General features: G+C 36.0%; 1 protein-coding gene across 2 annotated transcripts; it reads left to right on the top strand.

The window, feature by feature from the left end:
* The first annotated feature begins 2,551 nt into the window (after nucleotides 1–2,551).
* On the top strand, nucleotides 2,552–14,543 carry LOC116015461 (TNF receptor-associated factor homolog 1a-like). Of its 2 annotated transcripts, none has more exons than XM_031255534.1 (13): nucleotides 2,552–2,663; nucleotides 3,253–3,473; nucleotides 4,500–4,611; nucleotides 7,282–7,370; nucleotides 7,461–7,529; nucleotides 7,607–7,736; nucleotides 8,112–8,270; nucleotides 8,521–8,869; nucleotides 9,518–9,630; nucleotides 11,198–11,330; nucleotides 11,537–11,988; nucleotides 12,129–12,312; nucleotides 12,816–14,543. In XM_031255534.1, exons 2-13 carry the CDS (start codon nucleotides 3,293–3,295, stop codon nucleotides 14,262–14,264), a joined length of 3,420 nt encoding a protein of 1,139 aa, XP_031111394.1. In that variant the 5' UTR covers nucleotides 2,552–2,663; nucleotides 3,253–3,292; the 3' UTR covers nucleotides 14,265–14,543. The 2 variants fall into 2 exon arrangements, with proteins under 2 accessions (XP_031111394.1, XP_031111393.1); XM_031255533.1 differs by having other exon boundaries at nucleotides 11,528–11,988.
* The last annotated feature ends 3,417 nt before the right edge of the window (nucleotides 14,544–17,960 follow it).

The following is a 17,960-nucleotide window of genomic DNA, read 5'->3' as shown; positions in this document are numbered from 1 at the left end:
CGGTCGGGTGCTTACCCAATTACCCTGCCACCAGCCCCATACTCCTTAGCTAGCGAGAGTAGTCGAGGTAGCTTGGGAGTAATAACTTGACTAGGTATAAATTTGTAGATAGGATCTCATAAGGAAATCCTAGGATTTCCTCTTGATTTTTGAAAATATTTCATAATCTCCATCATAATTCCCATAATTTTCCTTCGGAATCCCCAACCACACTCGCTCGTTTGCCTGCAATCCGGGTTAGTACCACTTGTGGTTCCGGGTCAGGTGCTTACTCAATTACCCTGTCAAGGTGTTTGATTAAATGCTTCTTAGGACCATGGTCACATAATGGTGCTCCATACCAAGAGAAGCCTAGTGGACCGATAGGTGAACGACACTTGTAAAGCCTCACAATAGTTAGACATGATTTGCATTCCATAAAGTCCACCATAACTTAATGCATGCATAAGATCTGGTGAATGAATCCAACTCCCCGTTTTACTTGCTTTGTCCATTGCTTTCTTTCTTTCTTTGCTTCGTTTCTACATATGCCTTTTTCACTTCACATGCTTGCACAAGTTTTCTTAGCACCTAGTTATCTCTTGTTAAACTCCTCCTTTGATCTTATATTAAATGATGTTAGAAAACTAGCTACTTGTTTTTCAAACTTATGCTTTCTGTTTGTTAAGAGGTCAGCGAATAGGGTAGCCCATATTCTAGCTAGGGAAGCCCTTTCTTTGTCTGATTGCTCGGATTGTAGTTCGGTTCCTTTTCCTTCCATTGCTCGTGCCTTGAGCATGGACTTTAATTAATGCATTTTGTTCTTTTCTTTCAAAAAAAAAAAAAGAACGACATTTGGGAGAATCTTCATTCTCCACCCATACTTCTCATCCACCACTAACTACACATTATCACCTAACCCATAACCTGCCCAAGATTAGTAAGAAAATTAGCACACCTATTAACTTTTCCTCAACACATGCGTGAAAATCACCTCATCAAACCCCAAAGCAAGGAACTTGCGATAAGCAATGAGAGTAATAATAAAGTCACTAGGCTTGTAGTTCTCACCCATCACCTTAACCACTGCTTCTGAATCCACATCCACTACCAACCTCTGAAACCCCATTTATTTACCGAGTTTTAAACTCTACCTTAGGCCCCACTACTCGACTAAGAAACTATCATTAACACCAATGTTAACCACAAAACCTGTAATCCAACTACCTTCGGAATCACGTAACAAACACCCAACAGTAGCTAAATTTGTATTTGCTTTCCTAGCCCCATCAGTATTAAACTTCACTCACCCTTCATTGGGCGGGGACCAACAAACCCACGTTGCCCTGCATCCAAGATTCCAATTTTTTTTAATCAGAGGCCTCCTAGCTTCCTTCGCAAGGGAGAAGAAGAATGACAGTCATATCAATCACTTCCTTAGCATTATTAAGCGCACCATTAAACACCTTATTATTCTGTGCATTCCACAAACCCCATATCGTATAAGAAAACTTAATCCCGCAAGTTGTACCATCATTGAGCCATTCACAATTTGAGCAATTCGGTTCCACTTGATGAGTTACTTTTATTTTTACATAGAATGATTGACACTTTTTCTCAATGTAAAAATATTGTTCAAATATTAAATGTAAGTTACACTAAAATTATTAAACGGAGTAATATAAAATAAATTATGCTAACATAAAATTTACAAAAACTTAAATTACTGATACAAATTAAATTAATCAATCTTTTTATATAAAAATAGTGTTTTATGAGGGGATAAATGAAAATCTTAACAATATTATCCCCCCTTTTTTTTTTAATAGAATAGTATGCAAATTTAGGTTGAATTGAAAAGTTTTAAAATCAAGTAAAATATTACTCATATTTTAGATTTTGATATTTAGGTGGCGTTTGATGGTAGACTTTTGCTATCATATTATTGGATTCAAATAATTTACCATCCCCCTTCTCTACTTTTAAAAAATGGAATAAAAAATGAGAAAGAAAAAAAATAAAAAGGTCATTTTACAAACATTCAATATGAAATTTTAATATACACACATATATGTGTGTGTATGTATTATATATTTTATATAATTAATTAATTAATCTTTCATTCCAATTTCTATTTTATACCAAACAAAAAGCTAAGACTTATTCTATTTAAATCCATTGCAATTACACAATATTTGAATTAAACACTCCTCGATATTATGCTTTTTATATTAGTACAATTACCATAATATGTTAAATTACCGAGTATTACAAACATTTGTTATTAATATTTGACATGAATTCAAATAATATAGATGATTGCATTTGACGCAAAAGATAAGATATTGTGTTATCATAAAAATTTCTTAAATTATCACTTTTTACAAAAAGTATGAATAAATTCAATTTTTTTACCATTAAGGCAATAACTAGAGATTTCTAATTATTATTTAAATTTTTATTATATATCTATATCAAGAAAGAGATAAAACAGAAAAAATATAATTTGGTAATAACCTAAAATAAAAGCCGGCTACCTAAAACTGTATGAATATATAAAATAAAGTTTATTTGCAATTTTATTTTTTCTGCCTCTGTTCTGCTGCTCCTTGTACCTCCCAAATCTCTCTTCTCTCCCCGCAGCTTCTCATTCGCCATTGACAAAGCTCCCATCTTTGCTTGAGGTCTGCGCTTTTTCGATCTGCCCTTTCGGTTCTCTTCGTTTTCAGTATTCTCCGATTGGATTGATTGGGTGAGGGGAGTCGTTTGGATGTGGGTATATCTAGGAGTTCAATTTTCAATCCATTATTTAGGGAATTTGGGCTTTGTTTCTGGGTTTAATTAAATATCTGAGTTTTAATTTTTTACTTTGACGTTAAATTTGCTATTCCTCTAATTTAATTGCAATTTGATTAACCGTCGAGTTTGGTTCTCTCTGTGTATACATGTATGCATGTATATTATACTCACACTTTTGTGTTTTGTGAAGTCTGAATCGATGGCTTATCGGGAATTAAGAGAGGTTGATGTTGAATTTACAGTATGAGTTGTTAATCTGTGGGTTTTGAGGATTGGTGAATTTGTTATTCTAAGGGCCTTTTTTGCACCTCACAATTGTTCAATCTTAGATGGATTTGTTTGGGCCTAGTAACGGAATCTCCATAAACCTGGGAACTTAGGGATATTGATGTTTTACTCAGTATGAAGTACTGTGTTTTGTCAAAACTATTTTTGCCACTCTCTGATGGGGTCCTTATCACTGTGTTGTGACAGGTGAAGTTGCAGGAGTTTTGTTGGATTTGTGGAGTTAGGAATGACTACCATTGCAACTGAGGAGGCTGGAGCGGGAAGGTCATTGGAGGAAACATCAAGCGAGGAGCAGCATTGTCAGTCCAGTGAAGCATTGGCGGAATGGAGGTCGTCTGAGCAAGTGGAGAATGGAATTACCTCAACATCACCTCCTTACTGGGACAGCGATGATGACGACGACAGTGGTATGCTGTCTTTGGTTCGGTTCTTTAATTTGTTTGTAATCTTGTAGTCAGCTGAGAAGTGTGGAAATTATTGTGTTTTGTTTTCATGACACTTTGTTGATTTGTCCTATCTAGTGTATGTGTAGAAACAAGATGACATTGTGCTCTAGAATGATCTCATATGTGTGTGCGTGTGTGTATCAGAATGATGAACAGCTGCTTTTTATTGACGCTTAGAAAGGTTAAAACTTAGCTGCTTCTTATTGACGCACAAAAAGGTTAAACTTATAGTTTCACCATTAAGTTTTTTGGACCATGATTGCCCCAGCTTTAGAAGCGGTTTCTTTGTTTTACTCCCTGTTACAAGGTGTGTTGTTAATTGAATTTATTTTTTGAAAATTCAGTTTGAAGTGAACACAATTTTTTTAATTAATTTCTTTTTTCCTACTCTTTTATGTTACACGTATCTGGTTGCTAAAATTCCCATTTGTTGTGAAATTTTTGTAAGGAGAGTTGTATAGAACACTTGACTACCCTTAAGAGCAAGATTAATGGTGGGGTTTTTGAGTTTTTAAAAAAGAAAAAGAAAACAGAAACTGGTAACCACCCTAACACGCCCACGCAAGTCCCACCCACGTGTGGCTTGCTCACTTGCAACTACTATTTAAAATATATTTTTTTAAATTCCGACAAAAGCTATGAAAAACCCTGAATAACAGTCCAAACCACTCCCCCCTCAAAGCAAAAAAACTGAACAAGAGCCCCTCAATGTGGATGCTCTAAGACATTACTTGATTGCTGCAGTAAATTATAATCATTAAGATCTAATCTCATTGTTGTTGGAGAATGCTTTCCTAATGATTAAATATAGTTTCTACAGTTGTGGGGTATGATGTTCTGGCCATTATATAAATTATAAATTATAAATACCCACGGATGCTGATATTTGTGGGCGGCAATCGTACTGGGTTGGAACTCTACCTTTCTTGTCCTTCGGTGCTGATTTTGCTTGATGATGGATTGTCATCTTATTTATTGCTATTGTAGGACCTAAACCATCTGAGCTGTATGGAAAGTATACGTGGAAGATTGATAAGTTTTCACAAATCAATAAGCGAGAACTTCGGAGTAACGCATTTGAGGTTGGCGGCTATAAATGGTATGTATCTTCAAGCAAAAAATTTCCCTGTTTTTCATTTATTTTTTTCCAATCATAATACTTAATTATTGAGCCTTCTTTTTTTATTTTATTTTATTTTATTTTATTTTATGGCTTATAGAATGCTATACATGCCCTATTCTATGCTAAATGTATATGTTGCCATTATGCAATCTTTAAGAAAAGAGAATTCCAGAAATGGTCCTTTGACTATTATTATTTTCCAATTTTGTCCTCAACTTTAAAATTGACCATAAATGGTCCTCAGACTATTGATTTTGTACCACTTTTGATCCTCTGTTAAAAAAAACCATCAACGAGCCGTTATGCGCTCGAGGCGGAAAATGTAAATTCACTCTTGTATCTCCAGATTGGCTTCTTTATACTCCTTTGCTGCCTCCGTATTAAGTTACACTGGGTGATTCCCCAGCTGCTATTGAGCATGATTCTTCAAAAGCTTTGACTTCTTGGGAGATCCACAATTCCAAAAGAAACCTATCCACATTCGGACAAAAACACTTTGGCCCTGTTTGGTAAATAATTAGCCTATCAGCCAATTTTGGCCTATTTGACCATTATTAGTTGTTTGATTTGGTTAAAAAATCAATATAAGTGTTTGGTTAATAAGCTTTTTGTAACTCCAAAATACTAGATTTCAAAAGCCTACTCAAAACAACCTTTTCAATTAGCCTTTGAGTAAAGAAATTATACCAAACAACTATCAGCTAACAACTAATTTACCAAACACTTTTCTACAGTCAGCTAATATTATCAATTAATTATACCTTCTAACCCAATCAGCTAACAACCATTTACCAAATAGGGCCCTTATGAAACAAATTTTCTACAGCCCCTCAATGCAGAGCAACTAATTTGAGCTCAACCAACCCTAATTTCAGCACTGCAAAATTTTTAGCAAATACTTTGTACTACCAAGAATGCAATAAAAAATTGCCAAAAAGAAATTAAGTGAAATCACAACTCACAAGGCCTTGCAAACTGACCTAGAAGTCCAGATATGGCAGTTGCAGATTACAAAAACTGACAAGAAAACTCAGTTCCCCTGAATTAAGGAGTTGAAAGTAGCTAGTCTTATGCTTCTAAATCCACTCAAGGTTGTCTGATCAACTAGCACTTCCATCTCAAATCTATACTCCCCTTCTGTCTATGCCGCCACCAGTTCCACTAAAGCCACAAACCAAGGCTGATTTTGAGATCGGGCATCGCGAATTAAGAAAACATGCTTCCCAAGTCCCTTCTATCCAATGATACAATTAAATTATTATTTGCATTCATTTTGAAATTTGAACTGAATATCGATATTATTTAAAGTAATACTCTTTATCTGTAAATGGGTGGAAGGGATTTAGGAGGCACGTGAGAGAATTTACATTTCCAAGATTGAAAACATGCAGCAAAATTTTTGAGCAAATTTATTATTTTCAATAACAACATCGATGATGTGATTCTCTTCTCTCCCTCAGTCTCTTGATGAATCTGGAGCTACAAGAATGAATTTATGTTTTCGCCCTTGAATTTAACACCTCATAGATGACTTTTCTAATGAAGGACCAGAAATGACACCAAGGTTGCAGAAGGTGTTAGGCGCTAGTTGGGTGCCTAGGCTGCCGAGGAATAATAGAAAAAAAAACATAGTCAGTTTTCCAGTTCTCCAGCATTCTGTGTGCAGGCATGCAGTTTTCTTACTCAGCCTTGTCGTCCCCAGTTTCCTCACCTCCTCCTCAGCCTCTTTGTCGCCACTTTCCTCGCCTCCTTAGCCTCGTCGTTGTCAGTTTTGCTGCTGGCTGCTGATGAGGAAGAGATGATGATGATGTGCTGGCATGCAGGAGAGGCGCAAAGCAAGCGACTGGCAACAACGAGGCTGAGGTGGTGTGTGGCTGTGGACAATGGCGACGGAGGAGGTGAGGAGCAGGACTGCATGAGATGAGGAGGAGAGGACGACGACACTGAGCTTTGACTGCTCTTTTGTGGACGGCAATTTTTTATTTTTATTTTTATTTTTATTTTTTTATTTAAAAAATACTCAAAATGACACCGTTTCGAGTGGAAAAAAGCAATTCCTTTAAAAAAAAAAAATACTCGGCTGACTTGGCCGAGTTCGCTAAGTTGGGTGCCTAGTCGGCCAGCCGACTAACAAGCACCTGGGGGTGTAATCCCCTCGGCCTAGGGGCGCCTAGGCGGCCGCCTAGGCTGATTTATACAGCACTGAATGACAAAATCAATAGTCTAAGGACTATTTATGGTTGATTTTAAAGTCAAGGATAAAAATTGGAAAACAGAAATAGTATTTCTGGAATTAACTCTTAAGAAAATCGTGCATCCCACTTTGTGTGTATTTTACTAAGGTATTTTCATTCAAGATGGGAGTATCTTTACATGCATAGTGCGCTCAGTTGATCCTAAAATTGGATTTTCTAAATGCTTAAATTTTTGCCAGAATAGCTGCTTATTGTGGTTTATAAATTCTTTTCTTTATTACTTGTTAATTCTTGTTCATGTCCTTTCACAAATTCAATTTCAATCTGCTGATAGTTTTACTGTCTTTTCTTGGAATGTTTATTTTATGTACTAGTACATTTAATGTCGTTGGCACTCTTAATTTAATTAGTTGCTTCACATGCCATTTCTGAATCAACTGTTGGGTGGCAGGTATATTTTGATTTACCCACAGGGATGTGACGTCTGCAATCATCTATCTTTGTTCCTTTGTGTGGCTAATCACGAGAAGCTTCTCCCGGGTTGGAAATATTTTTAACTCGTGTATTCTTCTTGATCCAAAAATTTTCTATTTTTCTTAATTTGATATTCTGCTCTCTTTTCGAATTCAGGGTGGAGTCATTTTGCCCAGTTCACAATAGCTGTAGTGAATAAAGATCCAAAGAAGTCCAAGTATTCGGGTCAGTTAACTGTTTCTGGTAACTTCTTTTTGGTTGTCTTCATTTTAAGTGATAACACTCCGTTGCAAATATGTCAGATACATTACATCGTTTCTGGAAGAAAGAACATGATTGGGGTTGGAAAAAATTTATGGAACTATCAAAGGTGTTGGATGGTTTTCTTGACTCTGACACACTGATAATTAAGGCCCAAGTCCAAGTAATCAGGTCCTTGAATTTCATTTTTATTACCACTCGACTATTGTGTGATTTTAGTAATTTTATATTTGCCTATATGAGTGCATGCCCTTTCAGTTAATAAATTTAGCGGGTTATTTTTAATTATCAGGCTAATCTTTTTATTTATTTATTTTTTACCGTATACCTATTAAAAGAAGTTGCCCTTTGACTTGTCAAAGAAAGTCCCCTTTTTTAACAATGGTATTTACATTTTCCTTCTCAATGAACATATTTGTAAAGTCATATTATGAAGATCGTTTGTGGATCTCACTAATTATATCCATAACTGTTTTTTTGTGGATCTCACTAATTATGAAGATCTTTTGTGGATCTCACTAATTTTATCCGTAACTGTTATTTCAGGGAGAGAGCAGATCGTCCCTTTCGTTGCCTTGACTGTCAATATCGACGAGAGCTAGTTAGGGTTTATTTAACTAATGTTGAACAGATCTGCCGCCGTTTTGTAGAAGAACGACGAAGTAGACTTGGAAAATTGATAGAGGATAAGGCAAGATGGTCAAGGTAGGGGTTTATAATTTCATCTTTTAATCACTCTTACATGTTCCCCCCTCAAGACAAATTGTAGAAATGTTCAGTTTCCGATTTTCCATAGCACTCATGTTTATGTGGTTGCTGTAGTTGGATTCTTTTTCGTAATGTTGTTTAACCAATGCCCTAAAAACTTCTCTTTGATTTTCTAGTTTTATAGTATTGATTGCTGAATCTTGGGCCTTGTTGCAAAGTTCAATGAGTGTATCTTATGCTATTTCAGCTTCTGTGCTTTCTGGCTAGGGATGGACCAAAATTCCAGGCGCCGCATGTCAAAGGAGAAATCAGATGCAATATTGAAAGTTGTTGTTAAATACTTCTTTATAGAAAAAGAAGTTACATCTACTTTAGTCATGGATTCCTTGTACAGTGGACTCAAGGCTTTAGAAGGTCAACATACTGGAAAGAAAGGAAAGGGTAGGTGTTTAGATGTAGTGGAACAACCAGTTCCTATTGTTAAGATGGAGAAAGACATGTTATTGTTGGTTGATGATGTGCTTCTACTGCTTGAGAGAGCTGCCTTGGAGCAGTTGCCTCCAAAGGATGAGAAAGGTCCTCAGAATCGTACAAAGGTGAGCCACTGTGTTTTAGCTTTCTGGAAAGTGATGCCTTTGAGTGTTCATCTTGAACTTCGGTTTACTTTGATGCTTAATGCTGTGGATTAAAATAGTAAATATGGACATATAAAAAAATGATAAATATGAAGGTGATTTTCCAACTGCTGTAATGTTTTGTCTAGCAAAAGGCAGTAGGTCTATGACAATCTCTAGCACTTCTTACAATCCAGTGTTGGCAGATGGGTACATTCTTCTCCCTAAATTTTCAGAGAAAAGTTTTTGTTTGTTCAAGTAGAACTGTCACTGGAGAAAAGTTTTTGTTTGCTTAACTTAGTCTGATGATTTTGAGGTTTGTTCCATATGCCTAAATTTTTATTTGACCTATATATGCCACAATGGAGCATGGGTGGAGCTTTAACTATAATATTCCATGTAAATTTATATAGCCTGTTGATTTAGGGCTAATTGTATAGTTAATTAGGATCTAATTGAAGCTTTTTATACAGTTGCACCCAAACATGTTGAGTACTCCTTTCTAAACCAACCTTTTTTTTTAGTTAGTTTCCAAATTACCCTTATAGTTGCATTATGAAAATATTATTAGTGATGTTTTAGCAATTAATTATTTACACTTTTCTCATTCTGAATTTCTTTTCCTTTCAGGACGGAACTTCTGGAGATGACTTTAATAAAGACTCCATTGAGCGGGATGAAAGACGCCTTACTGAACTCGGTCGTCGGACCATTGAAATAGTTGTCCTGGCTCAAATTTTCAGGTAAACTGGTAACTCTTATCCCCACCTTTTTAAATCTTTGTAGTTGCTAGAAGCCTAGAAACTGTCGACATTGGATAATTTTTCAATTTTCTTTTTGGTTGGAGTTGCCGATATGATTTTCACCTGTGGAAACTGTATATTAATCACATTCTGGATCCTGTGTGAATTTTAGTATCATCTAGATTCCTTAACCATTGCCTTGTTAAGTATTTTATGATTCCATTTTGCCCATTTGGTTTTTTTGGGGTGGATTTCTCTAAATTAGTAAGACATAAGTCTTTTAATATGCACTTTTCAAGTCAGGTTTGGATGAATGGATTAAATGAATGCTTTAAGATATGCAGTTATGCACTTTTTGGACTTTTTTTCTGTGGAAAATGAAAAAATGTCAATCGCATTTCCCAAATGTGCTTGGTGTTTTTTTATTTCTGCAGAAATACACTGTATATTAATGCATATTTCTCCTCCTTTTGTACAATAAATGCATTTGGGAAATGCACTTCACGTAAAGCGCATTTCCCAAACGTGGTTCAAATTTCCATATAGTAAAGTGGATTTCCCTCTTTTCAACTTCAATGTGACAAACGCATTTGTGAAATCCTTTTTTGTAATTTTTTTTTTCAAACCAACACATTTATTGAAAGTATATGCTTTCCACAATTTTTTAAGCTAAAGATTAATTTTTTTTTTTAGGGGGAAGGAAATTTGTTAACCCTTAAATTTCACAAAAGCTTACGTGCATCATGTATAAATAACTGTATCATGCTGAAGTGAATTTTGAAATCTGTTTGACTTAAAAATTAGAGTGAATTTGGTGTATATGCTTTCTTTACAATTCAGTATATATAAACCAAGTCGAATAAAGTGTAATTTTTGAAAATTAATTTCATATCGGCTTTAATTTATGGAAAAGTGAACCGCATTTGAAAAATCCGTTTCATGTAGGAATACATGATTGCATTTCTTTAATGCGTTTGTTGTACGAAAGGAGGAGAAATACATGTTAATATATGGTGTATTTCCATGAAACAAAGTGCCAAACGCATTCAGGAAATGCAGTTTACGTTTTTTTATTTTCCACAGAAAAGGCTGGGAAAAAGTTTTCCTCTTTAGGCTGCTTGGGATATGTGTTTCTAACCGGGTTTGACTCACACATTTCCCAAAGGAGTTTTGCCCATTTGTGTCCATGATTTGAAAAATGCCTATTTTCTTCCGGGGTTCGCCCATTTGAGTCATTCCCCCTTCCTAACTCTGTTAGAAATGAGTGTTGGTGCTTATAGTAGTATATATATATACACTCAAATAAGTTGAAAGTAATTCCATTAAAACCATGCTGTTATCTAGATGAAAGTATTTAAATCTCAGATCTTGTTCCATGGTGCATGGCTTTTGGTTATCATACATCGTAATCTCTATTGATTCATTGGTTTTTGATGATCTTATAGATGTTATTGATTTCTGTTTGTGATATTTCCCTTGTGTCTATTCTATTCATCAGGGTCTATCAAGATCTTCTCTATGTAGATTTTCAATTGAGATAATGCCTGTTATTTTATCCTTTGTGCAGTAAAATTGAGGTTGCATATCAGGAAGCAGTTGCTTTAAAGAGGCAAGAGGAACTCATCCGGGAAGAGGAGGCTGCTTGGATGGCTGAAACTGAACATAAATCAAAGAAGGAAAAGAAATCAAAGAAAAAACAGGTGTTCTTTTCATTCCCCCACATTTATTTTTCGGTTGTGGCAATTACAGAAGAAACTTTCCCAAGTCATCTTGCGGACTGAATTATTCCGCTCCCCCCTCCTCCCCACACCCCCCAATTTCAATTTTTTGTTTTAAAAATATTTAATTGCCAGTTGTAAGCCTGGATTTGGGATACACACTAATTATTTTACTTCAGGGCAAACAGAAACGCAACAACCGCAAAGTGAAGGATAAAGGGAAGGAAGAAAAGCCTAGCGTCGATTTGCAGGACAAGACTGAAGGGAAGCTATCAATCACTGAAGGGACTGAGGAGACAGAAAGCGTACTGGAAAAGCCTGATACACCGGAAGAGACTTCAGACATCTCTGATTCTGTAGAATGTGTTCCAGAAGTACTTAATCATGATTCAGAAGGCAGAGATGTTAGCCCTGTCAATTGGGATACTGATACCGTGGAAGTTCATCCTTCCATGGATACCAGCTGCAGTGGATTAGGTAGCTTTCCATCTTCACAAAATGGAATAGCGGGGAGGAGAAGTCCTGCAGTGGATGATAGTTCGTCAACTTGCTCCACTGATTCAACCCCCTCTGTTGTTATGAATGGATCTTACCGAGGGAATCATCTTTCAAACCATAAAAACCAGAAGTCAGCGAGCAGGCATGGCATCTTTTATGTTTCATCAATGTTATTGCTAAAAATACATATTTGTTTTGTTTTGTTTGAGACTAAAGAAAACCCCCAAAATAAAACGAAGAAATTATGTAACACATCTTTTATTTTGTATCTTAACGCATCAGAGGGAGGAACCATCGACGCAAGTCAGCTAAGGATACAAATTGGTCTGACGATTCACAGACTCAGCAATTAGACACCACTATTGATAACGGGCAACTGAGTGATACATCTGGAAGTAGCTGGAAGCCTGCTGGAACCAAGAGTCGTGCTGCTGGTCTTTCTTCGCGTGAGCAACATGTTCAGAAGGTTTTTTGTCTTCTCCCTATCCTCTCCAGTGATATTATTTTCTCTAAAGAAGTATAAAAATCAGACAGCCTGCTTAAAATTTTATTCAAAATTAAAAACAGAAAGGAAAATGCTATTTGCACATGCTGATGTGGCTTCCACCACAAATTTATCAAATGAAGCTACTTAGACATTTGCAAATTTTTGTTCATCTAGCATTATCCAACAAAAATGGTTGGATACTGGAATAAATTAAGGATTTCTTAGATTTGGGTGCAGTTTTTTTTTTTTTTTTTTTTTTCCTGTAAGGTTTTTCTTTCAGTTCTTGATGCCTATTTCATTTTTGTTAAAAAACATTACTTGATGAAAAGGAAATTATGGGATGAATAGTTAACCTCCATTTGGAGATAGTTATGGTGTAAGCTATGAAGATTTTCAGATGGAATCTATCCCCGTAATTTAGCTTTATTGCTCATGCTTATCTTGATAAAAGAATGATTTGGTTCTGCATTGATGCATGATAGGAAGTAGTAGTTTTGCAACAAAAGAAGCGTAACGAAGCTGATACAGAGGGATCTTCCAAGAATAGAACCAGTGTGCTCTCTCCTCCCAAGGCGGTGACCTCAACAGTTCAGTTAAAACCAGAGTTGAAGAGCTTGGGTAGTACGAACAATTCTCATTCTGTCAAGAAACTAACACCTGATATCCATAATGTGACCGATAAATCAGTGCAGATGAAGTCTCCTCCTGAAAGTTATGCAGCAAAGAGCGATGCTCCGAGATCTGTTGATTTAAAAGCCTCGAAAAAGCCTTCCTCCCAGCAAGTTCCTAGTACGGCAGCAAGGCCCTTGACACATCAAGTTGCTGCGACCTCTGAGAAACCCTCTTCGCAAGTAGCAAATGTTTCATCAAGACCGTCAAGACCGTTGAGTGCTCCTTTAGTTGGCCCGAGGCCAACTGCCCCTGTTGTCTCCATAGCTCAGACACCACCATTGCTGGCACGCTCACTGAGCATGTCTGGTCAATTGCGCCCTGATTCTTCAGCAGCAGCACCACACAGTTATGTTCCTCAGTCCTACCGAAACGCAATGATGGGTTGTTCCTCTGTTACTGTGAGTTCAGCTGGGTTTGATCAGCCTCGATCAAGTTTAGCGGTGAGTGCCTCACACTCGATCTCTCAACCGCCACATTCCCTGATTTCTGCACCCTTCTCACAACAAGGGCCAGAAATAGCTGTACCTAGCTCAATTAGACCGAGCTTTTCATATGAGACGATGAATCATGGAGTGATACAGAATGGACCCCAGTGGATGGACAGCGCCCCTCAAAGGGATAGCAGGAGCATAGCCCCCCTCGATTTTCCTGTACTAAATGACAGCCGAAATTCTTATTTATACAAGCCTGTGAGCAGCACATCCCATGATGATCTTCCATCTATGTTTCCACCAGGAACATCAAGGCGTCAGCCTCCCTCTGTGTTTACTGACGAGTTTCCGCACCTTGACATCATCAACGATCTTCTGGACGATGAGCATGGACTCGGGATGGTTTCCGAAAAAGACACAGGCTTCCAAAGTTACAGCAACGGGTTTCACCATCTAACCCGGCATTCCACCTTCCCAGGCGATCTTGGTATGCCATCTGATGCAGGTCCCTCGATGAGCTCTTGCAGATTTGAGCGGACACAAAGTTACGACAATATGTTCCAACATAATAGCTATCCTGGAGGTGTTTTCGATGGCGTTTCAGACATGATTCCGCAGTCTAGTCAGCAAAGCTTCGTCAACAACGGGAAGATGAATGGGTTTATCCCCGACCACTGGCAAATGGTTGGCTCCAGTCCATATCTCGGAATGAGCAATGCTGAAAGCGACGCTGGCTACCCGTATCATCATCCTATGATGCCCGACTACTCAAACATGGCGTGCGGTGTCAATGGCTATCCCGTTTTCCGGACTTCAAATGGACTTTGAAATATAATAACTATAATGGAGCGAGCTTGCCTGGAAAATGTGGGGAGAAGATGTATGTAATTGCAGAAAGGTTTGATCTTTAGAAGATTTGGAGTGAGGTGTAACTCTTTTATTAAGGCAGCGCTATGTAAAGAGTGATTTTATCTTTATGCTGTTCACAAATTTAGTTTTACACAGAAAAAAAATGGCTTTGGTATTACCCCTGATTGGTCATATGATGTTTGGCTAAGCTGCGCTGTTGTCCCTTTGCAAATTGCAATTCAATTCTCACTTACAACACTGCTTCTGTCGGTCGCCTTTGCAAAATTTCCTATGCTGCAGCCTGCCTATATTTACCATGATTCCCTGCCTAGTACGTGATAATTATACATTGGTTTGGTTTCGAATAATTTAAAGTTAAATGAAAGGAGTTTTATAAATATTTATTACTTTATTAATATTGTTTGAAATCTACGTTTTATTTTATTTCAACCACAAGTTTTTGATATAGATAATTTTGTATAATGCCCAAAAAGTTTTTAAGATTTGTTTGTGATAACTTGATTGTTAGTTGATGATATAGATAATATCTATATAATCGTTTCTTTAGGCCCTCTACACGCTCTCTCCTCTCTTTAGAGGCCGGAGAAATTTGTGAAACTATTGTCTTTTCGAGATGCGAGACCCTTCAATTTTTTATTTTTCTTTGTTTATAAAAACAAGTAAAACAACTAGATGGAGATAGTTTTGGAGGTTTGGTGGTGGCAATAACGGTTTTCTTGATGGAAGTGAGGGACATGGTAGCGGTTTAATTTTGAGGATGGACTATGATGGTTGAGGTAGTGGTGTTGGAGATTTATACCATGTTTTAGCAAAAATTAAAGAAAAGTTGAAATTGAAAATCACTGATATTAATATGAGTACAACAAGAAGACATACATGGAGTAGATAAGCTAATATCCACTCTTATTTTAAGGACAATACACATAATACTAGGTTTCACGCAAGCAATGCATGATTATTTCCCATTTTCAACTTGCGAAGTTCCATCTAACCAATTATAGGAGTCGTTTGGACAACGTTGTTACAGTCGACAGAAACAAAAACTCGGTCGCATCTAAAATTTAAGATTCTAGGGCATCCTGGATAACTGATTATTGCAGTGACAATAGGATTTTCTTTCTCGATTATGGTTTTGGCAACCAGTGCTTGTTCTCCTACAAGCTCTGGCCAAGATTCCTTACCTGTACGTATATAAACGTATCAAATTAAACTACAATAATAGAAGACCAAACCATACTCAACTAAGACATCTCTGGACTGTAATTAATATATACATAGAGAAAGAGAAAGAGAAATAGAATTGAGACTACCTTCACAAATAGACGACATCCTCGGAGTAGTATGAACTTCGCTCCTTAACTAGCCTTTCTTTCTTTCTGGGATGGATTCTTAATTAGGTGAAAGCTAGCAAGGGTATTTATAAAGGTTTCAAGGTGCCAATGATCAATTTGCTAAACATGTGATTGTATTTAACATATTATGTGCTTGCAGATGATAGATTATGTACTTATAAATAAATTGAAAATATATAATATGTTAACTACACACACATAATATGATTATTGCAGTAGATGCATAATTTACTCACTGAAGATACATAATAATAAGTTAATTGCAAAAAAGTAATCTGAATGTAGTTTTGGATCAAGGTCCAGAATGTAAGGTGGAACCTGATCCATGGTATAGCAATTGATGAGAATTTGGCCAAGCTGCTCCGGGGCTTAGCGCAGTTGGTTGACCCTTTATGCACACATGAAGACTAGGATCTGATCGGTTGATTGATTGCGAGACTCACGGTTTACCTCCGGAGTGGCTCTAAGGGCAGTAACCGATGGGCTGATTGCACGACTCGCGGTTTACCACTATTTACATTATTTGATAATATAATATATAAAAATTTGTGTACTTTCAAATATTTGTACATTATTTGATAATATAATATATAAAATATTGTAGACCTTCAAATAATGTACTTTACCTATACAAATAATGTACTTTTTGTATATTTAAAAAAAAAATAGAGTACACAAAATTCCAGAAAACTCGTGGGAAATTTTTTGTATATTAAAAAAAAAAATGTATTTTTATTTATGGTTCATACAAATACGTGGACCATGGTCTAATGAATAATATATGATTGAACCTGCTGACAACTGGCCAATGAAAATTTCCCACGAGTTTTCTGGAATTTTGTGTACTCTATTTTTTTTTTTTTTCAATTTTCTGTAATATGTAAATAATCTGGTATTCTGGAGTATTCTTTTAATTTTGTATATTCTATTTAATTATTTCATCTCCTTTTCATAACCCTGGACCGTTTCTGCATTTTATTACGGAGTACCATTCACACAATAAGATGATAAGAATATGGCTCAGCTTTTGCTGTGGATAATTATATTTTTAAAATCGTAGAATAATTCATAATTTTTTTTGAAGGGAATTAATAAAATTTCATTTCACTTTATATCATTAGGCTATAACTTTAATTTTCTATGTTAATCATTTGATCTTAAAATCAATTCCAAATTAGTCCCAAATGTACAAAATATTCTATTGTATATCATCCATTAAGAGTGTCGTTAATCAGCCAATAATTTTGAATGTATATTCGTAATTTTCAGTTAATATTTTGCAGAATATATAGAGCTGTATTAATTACTCCATATTTTTTTGAATGACGAGAGAAAGCTGTAACCACTATTCGATGGAGTGCACAAGATAAATCTCACTTTGTGACCTAACTGACAAAGGATAGTACAAGAAAGTAAACCAGTTTATATTGCCCATAGCAAACGCTCAAACCAACAAGGTCAATAGGTCGCTTCCAGATATTAGGAGTTAAACTTGTAATAACTTTGTGGTTACCAACTCAATAATATGATTAATTTGGGTGTTACTATCATATATATTGAGTTAATAGACTCCATATATTATTTTGTAGTTTTTAAAAATTACCCATTTATGAAGTATACACATATCAATTATGATATATTATATTATATTTGTTAATTTGTACGATTTTTCTTCTTCTTTTTTACATCGTTATCATGGTGTGTATATATATATATATATATAACGTGGCGACATGCAAATGCCGATAGGATATTAAAATTTCATCAGGAAATGCCATTCTCGATCTTACTGATTATTTCCCACGAGTTTTACATGTCAACATTGTTGCTGTCTTGTTGATTAGATTTGAAGGAAATGTATGGACGTATATTAGCATGTTCACCAAAAATGCCAAAACCGCATTAATTATTGCTAGCTACACGACATTCAGCCAAATCAATTTTATAATGTGTAAATTCACAGCCAGACTGTGTATTTTAATTTGTAAATTCTGTTGGTGCGTAATATCTAGTAAATTACAATAAGAAGGCATTATGCGATAAGCTCGGCCAAAAGATTGTTGGCAATTATCGAACTTATGACCTTCTACTACGAGAATCATATTCAATCCACTCATATCAGCCACCTACTTTGGGGCAATTATGGAGGTTTTTTTTTTTTTTTTTTTTTTTTTTTTTTTTTTAACTCGCAAACCACACAGGAAAGGTAAACCGTATTAAGAATACTACGTACGACATGAATCAAACTAATGACCTTCAGGTACGAGAATCATGTTCACCTACTTGGCATAATTCTTTGATT

The sequence above is a fragment of the Ipomoea triloba genome, chromosome 4 (assembly GCF_003576645.1).
Source record: "Ipomoea triloba cultivar NCNSP0323 chromosome 4, ASM357664v1".
NCBI classification, from domain to species: domain Eukaryota; kingdom Viridiplantae; phylum Streptophyta; class Magnoliopsida; order Solanales; family Convolvulaceae; genus Ipomoea; species Ipomoea triloba.
This window is presented reverse-complemented; position numbering and strand designations above follow the sequence as displayed.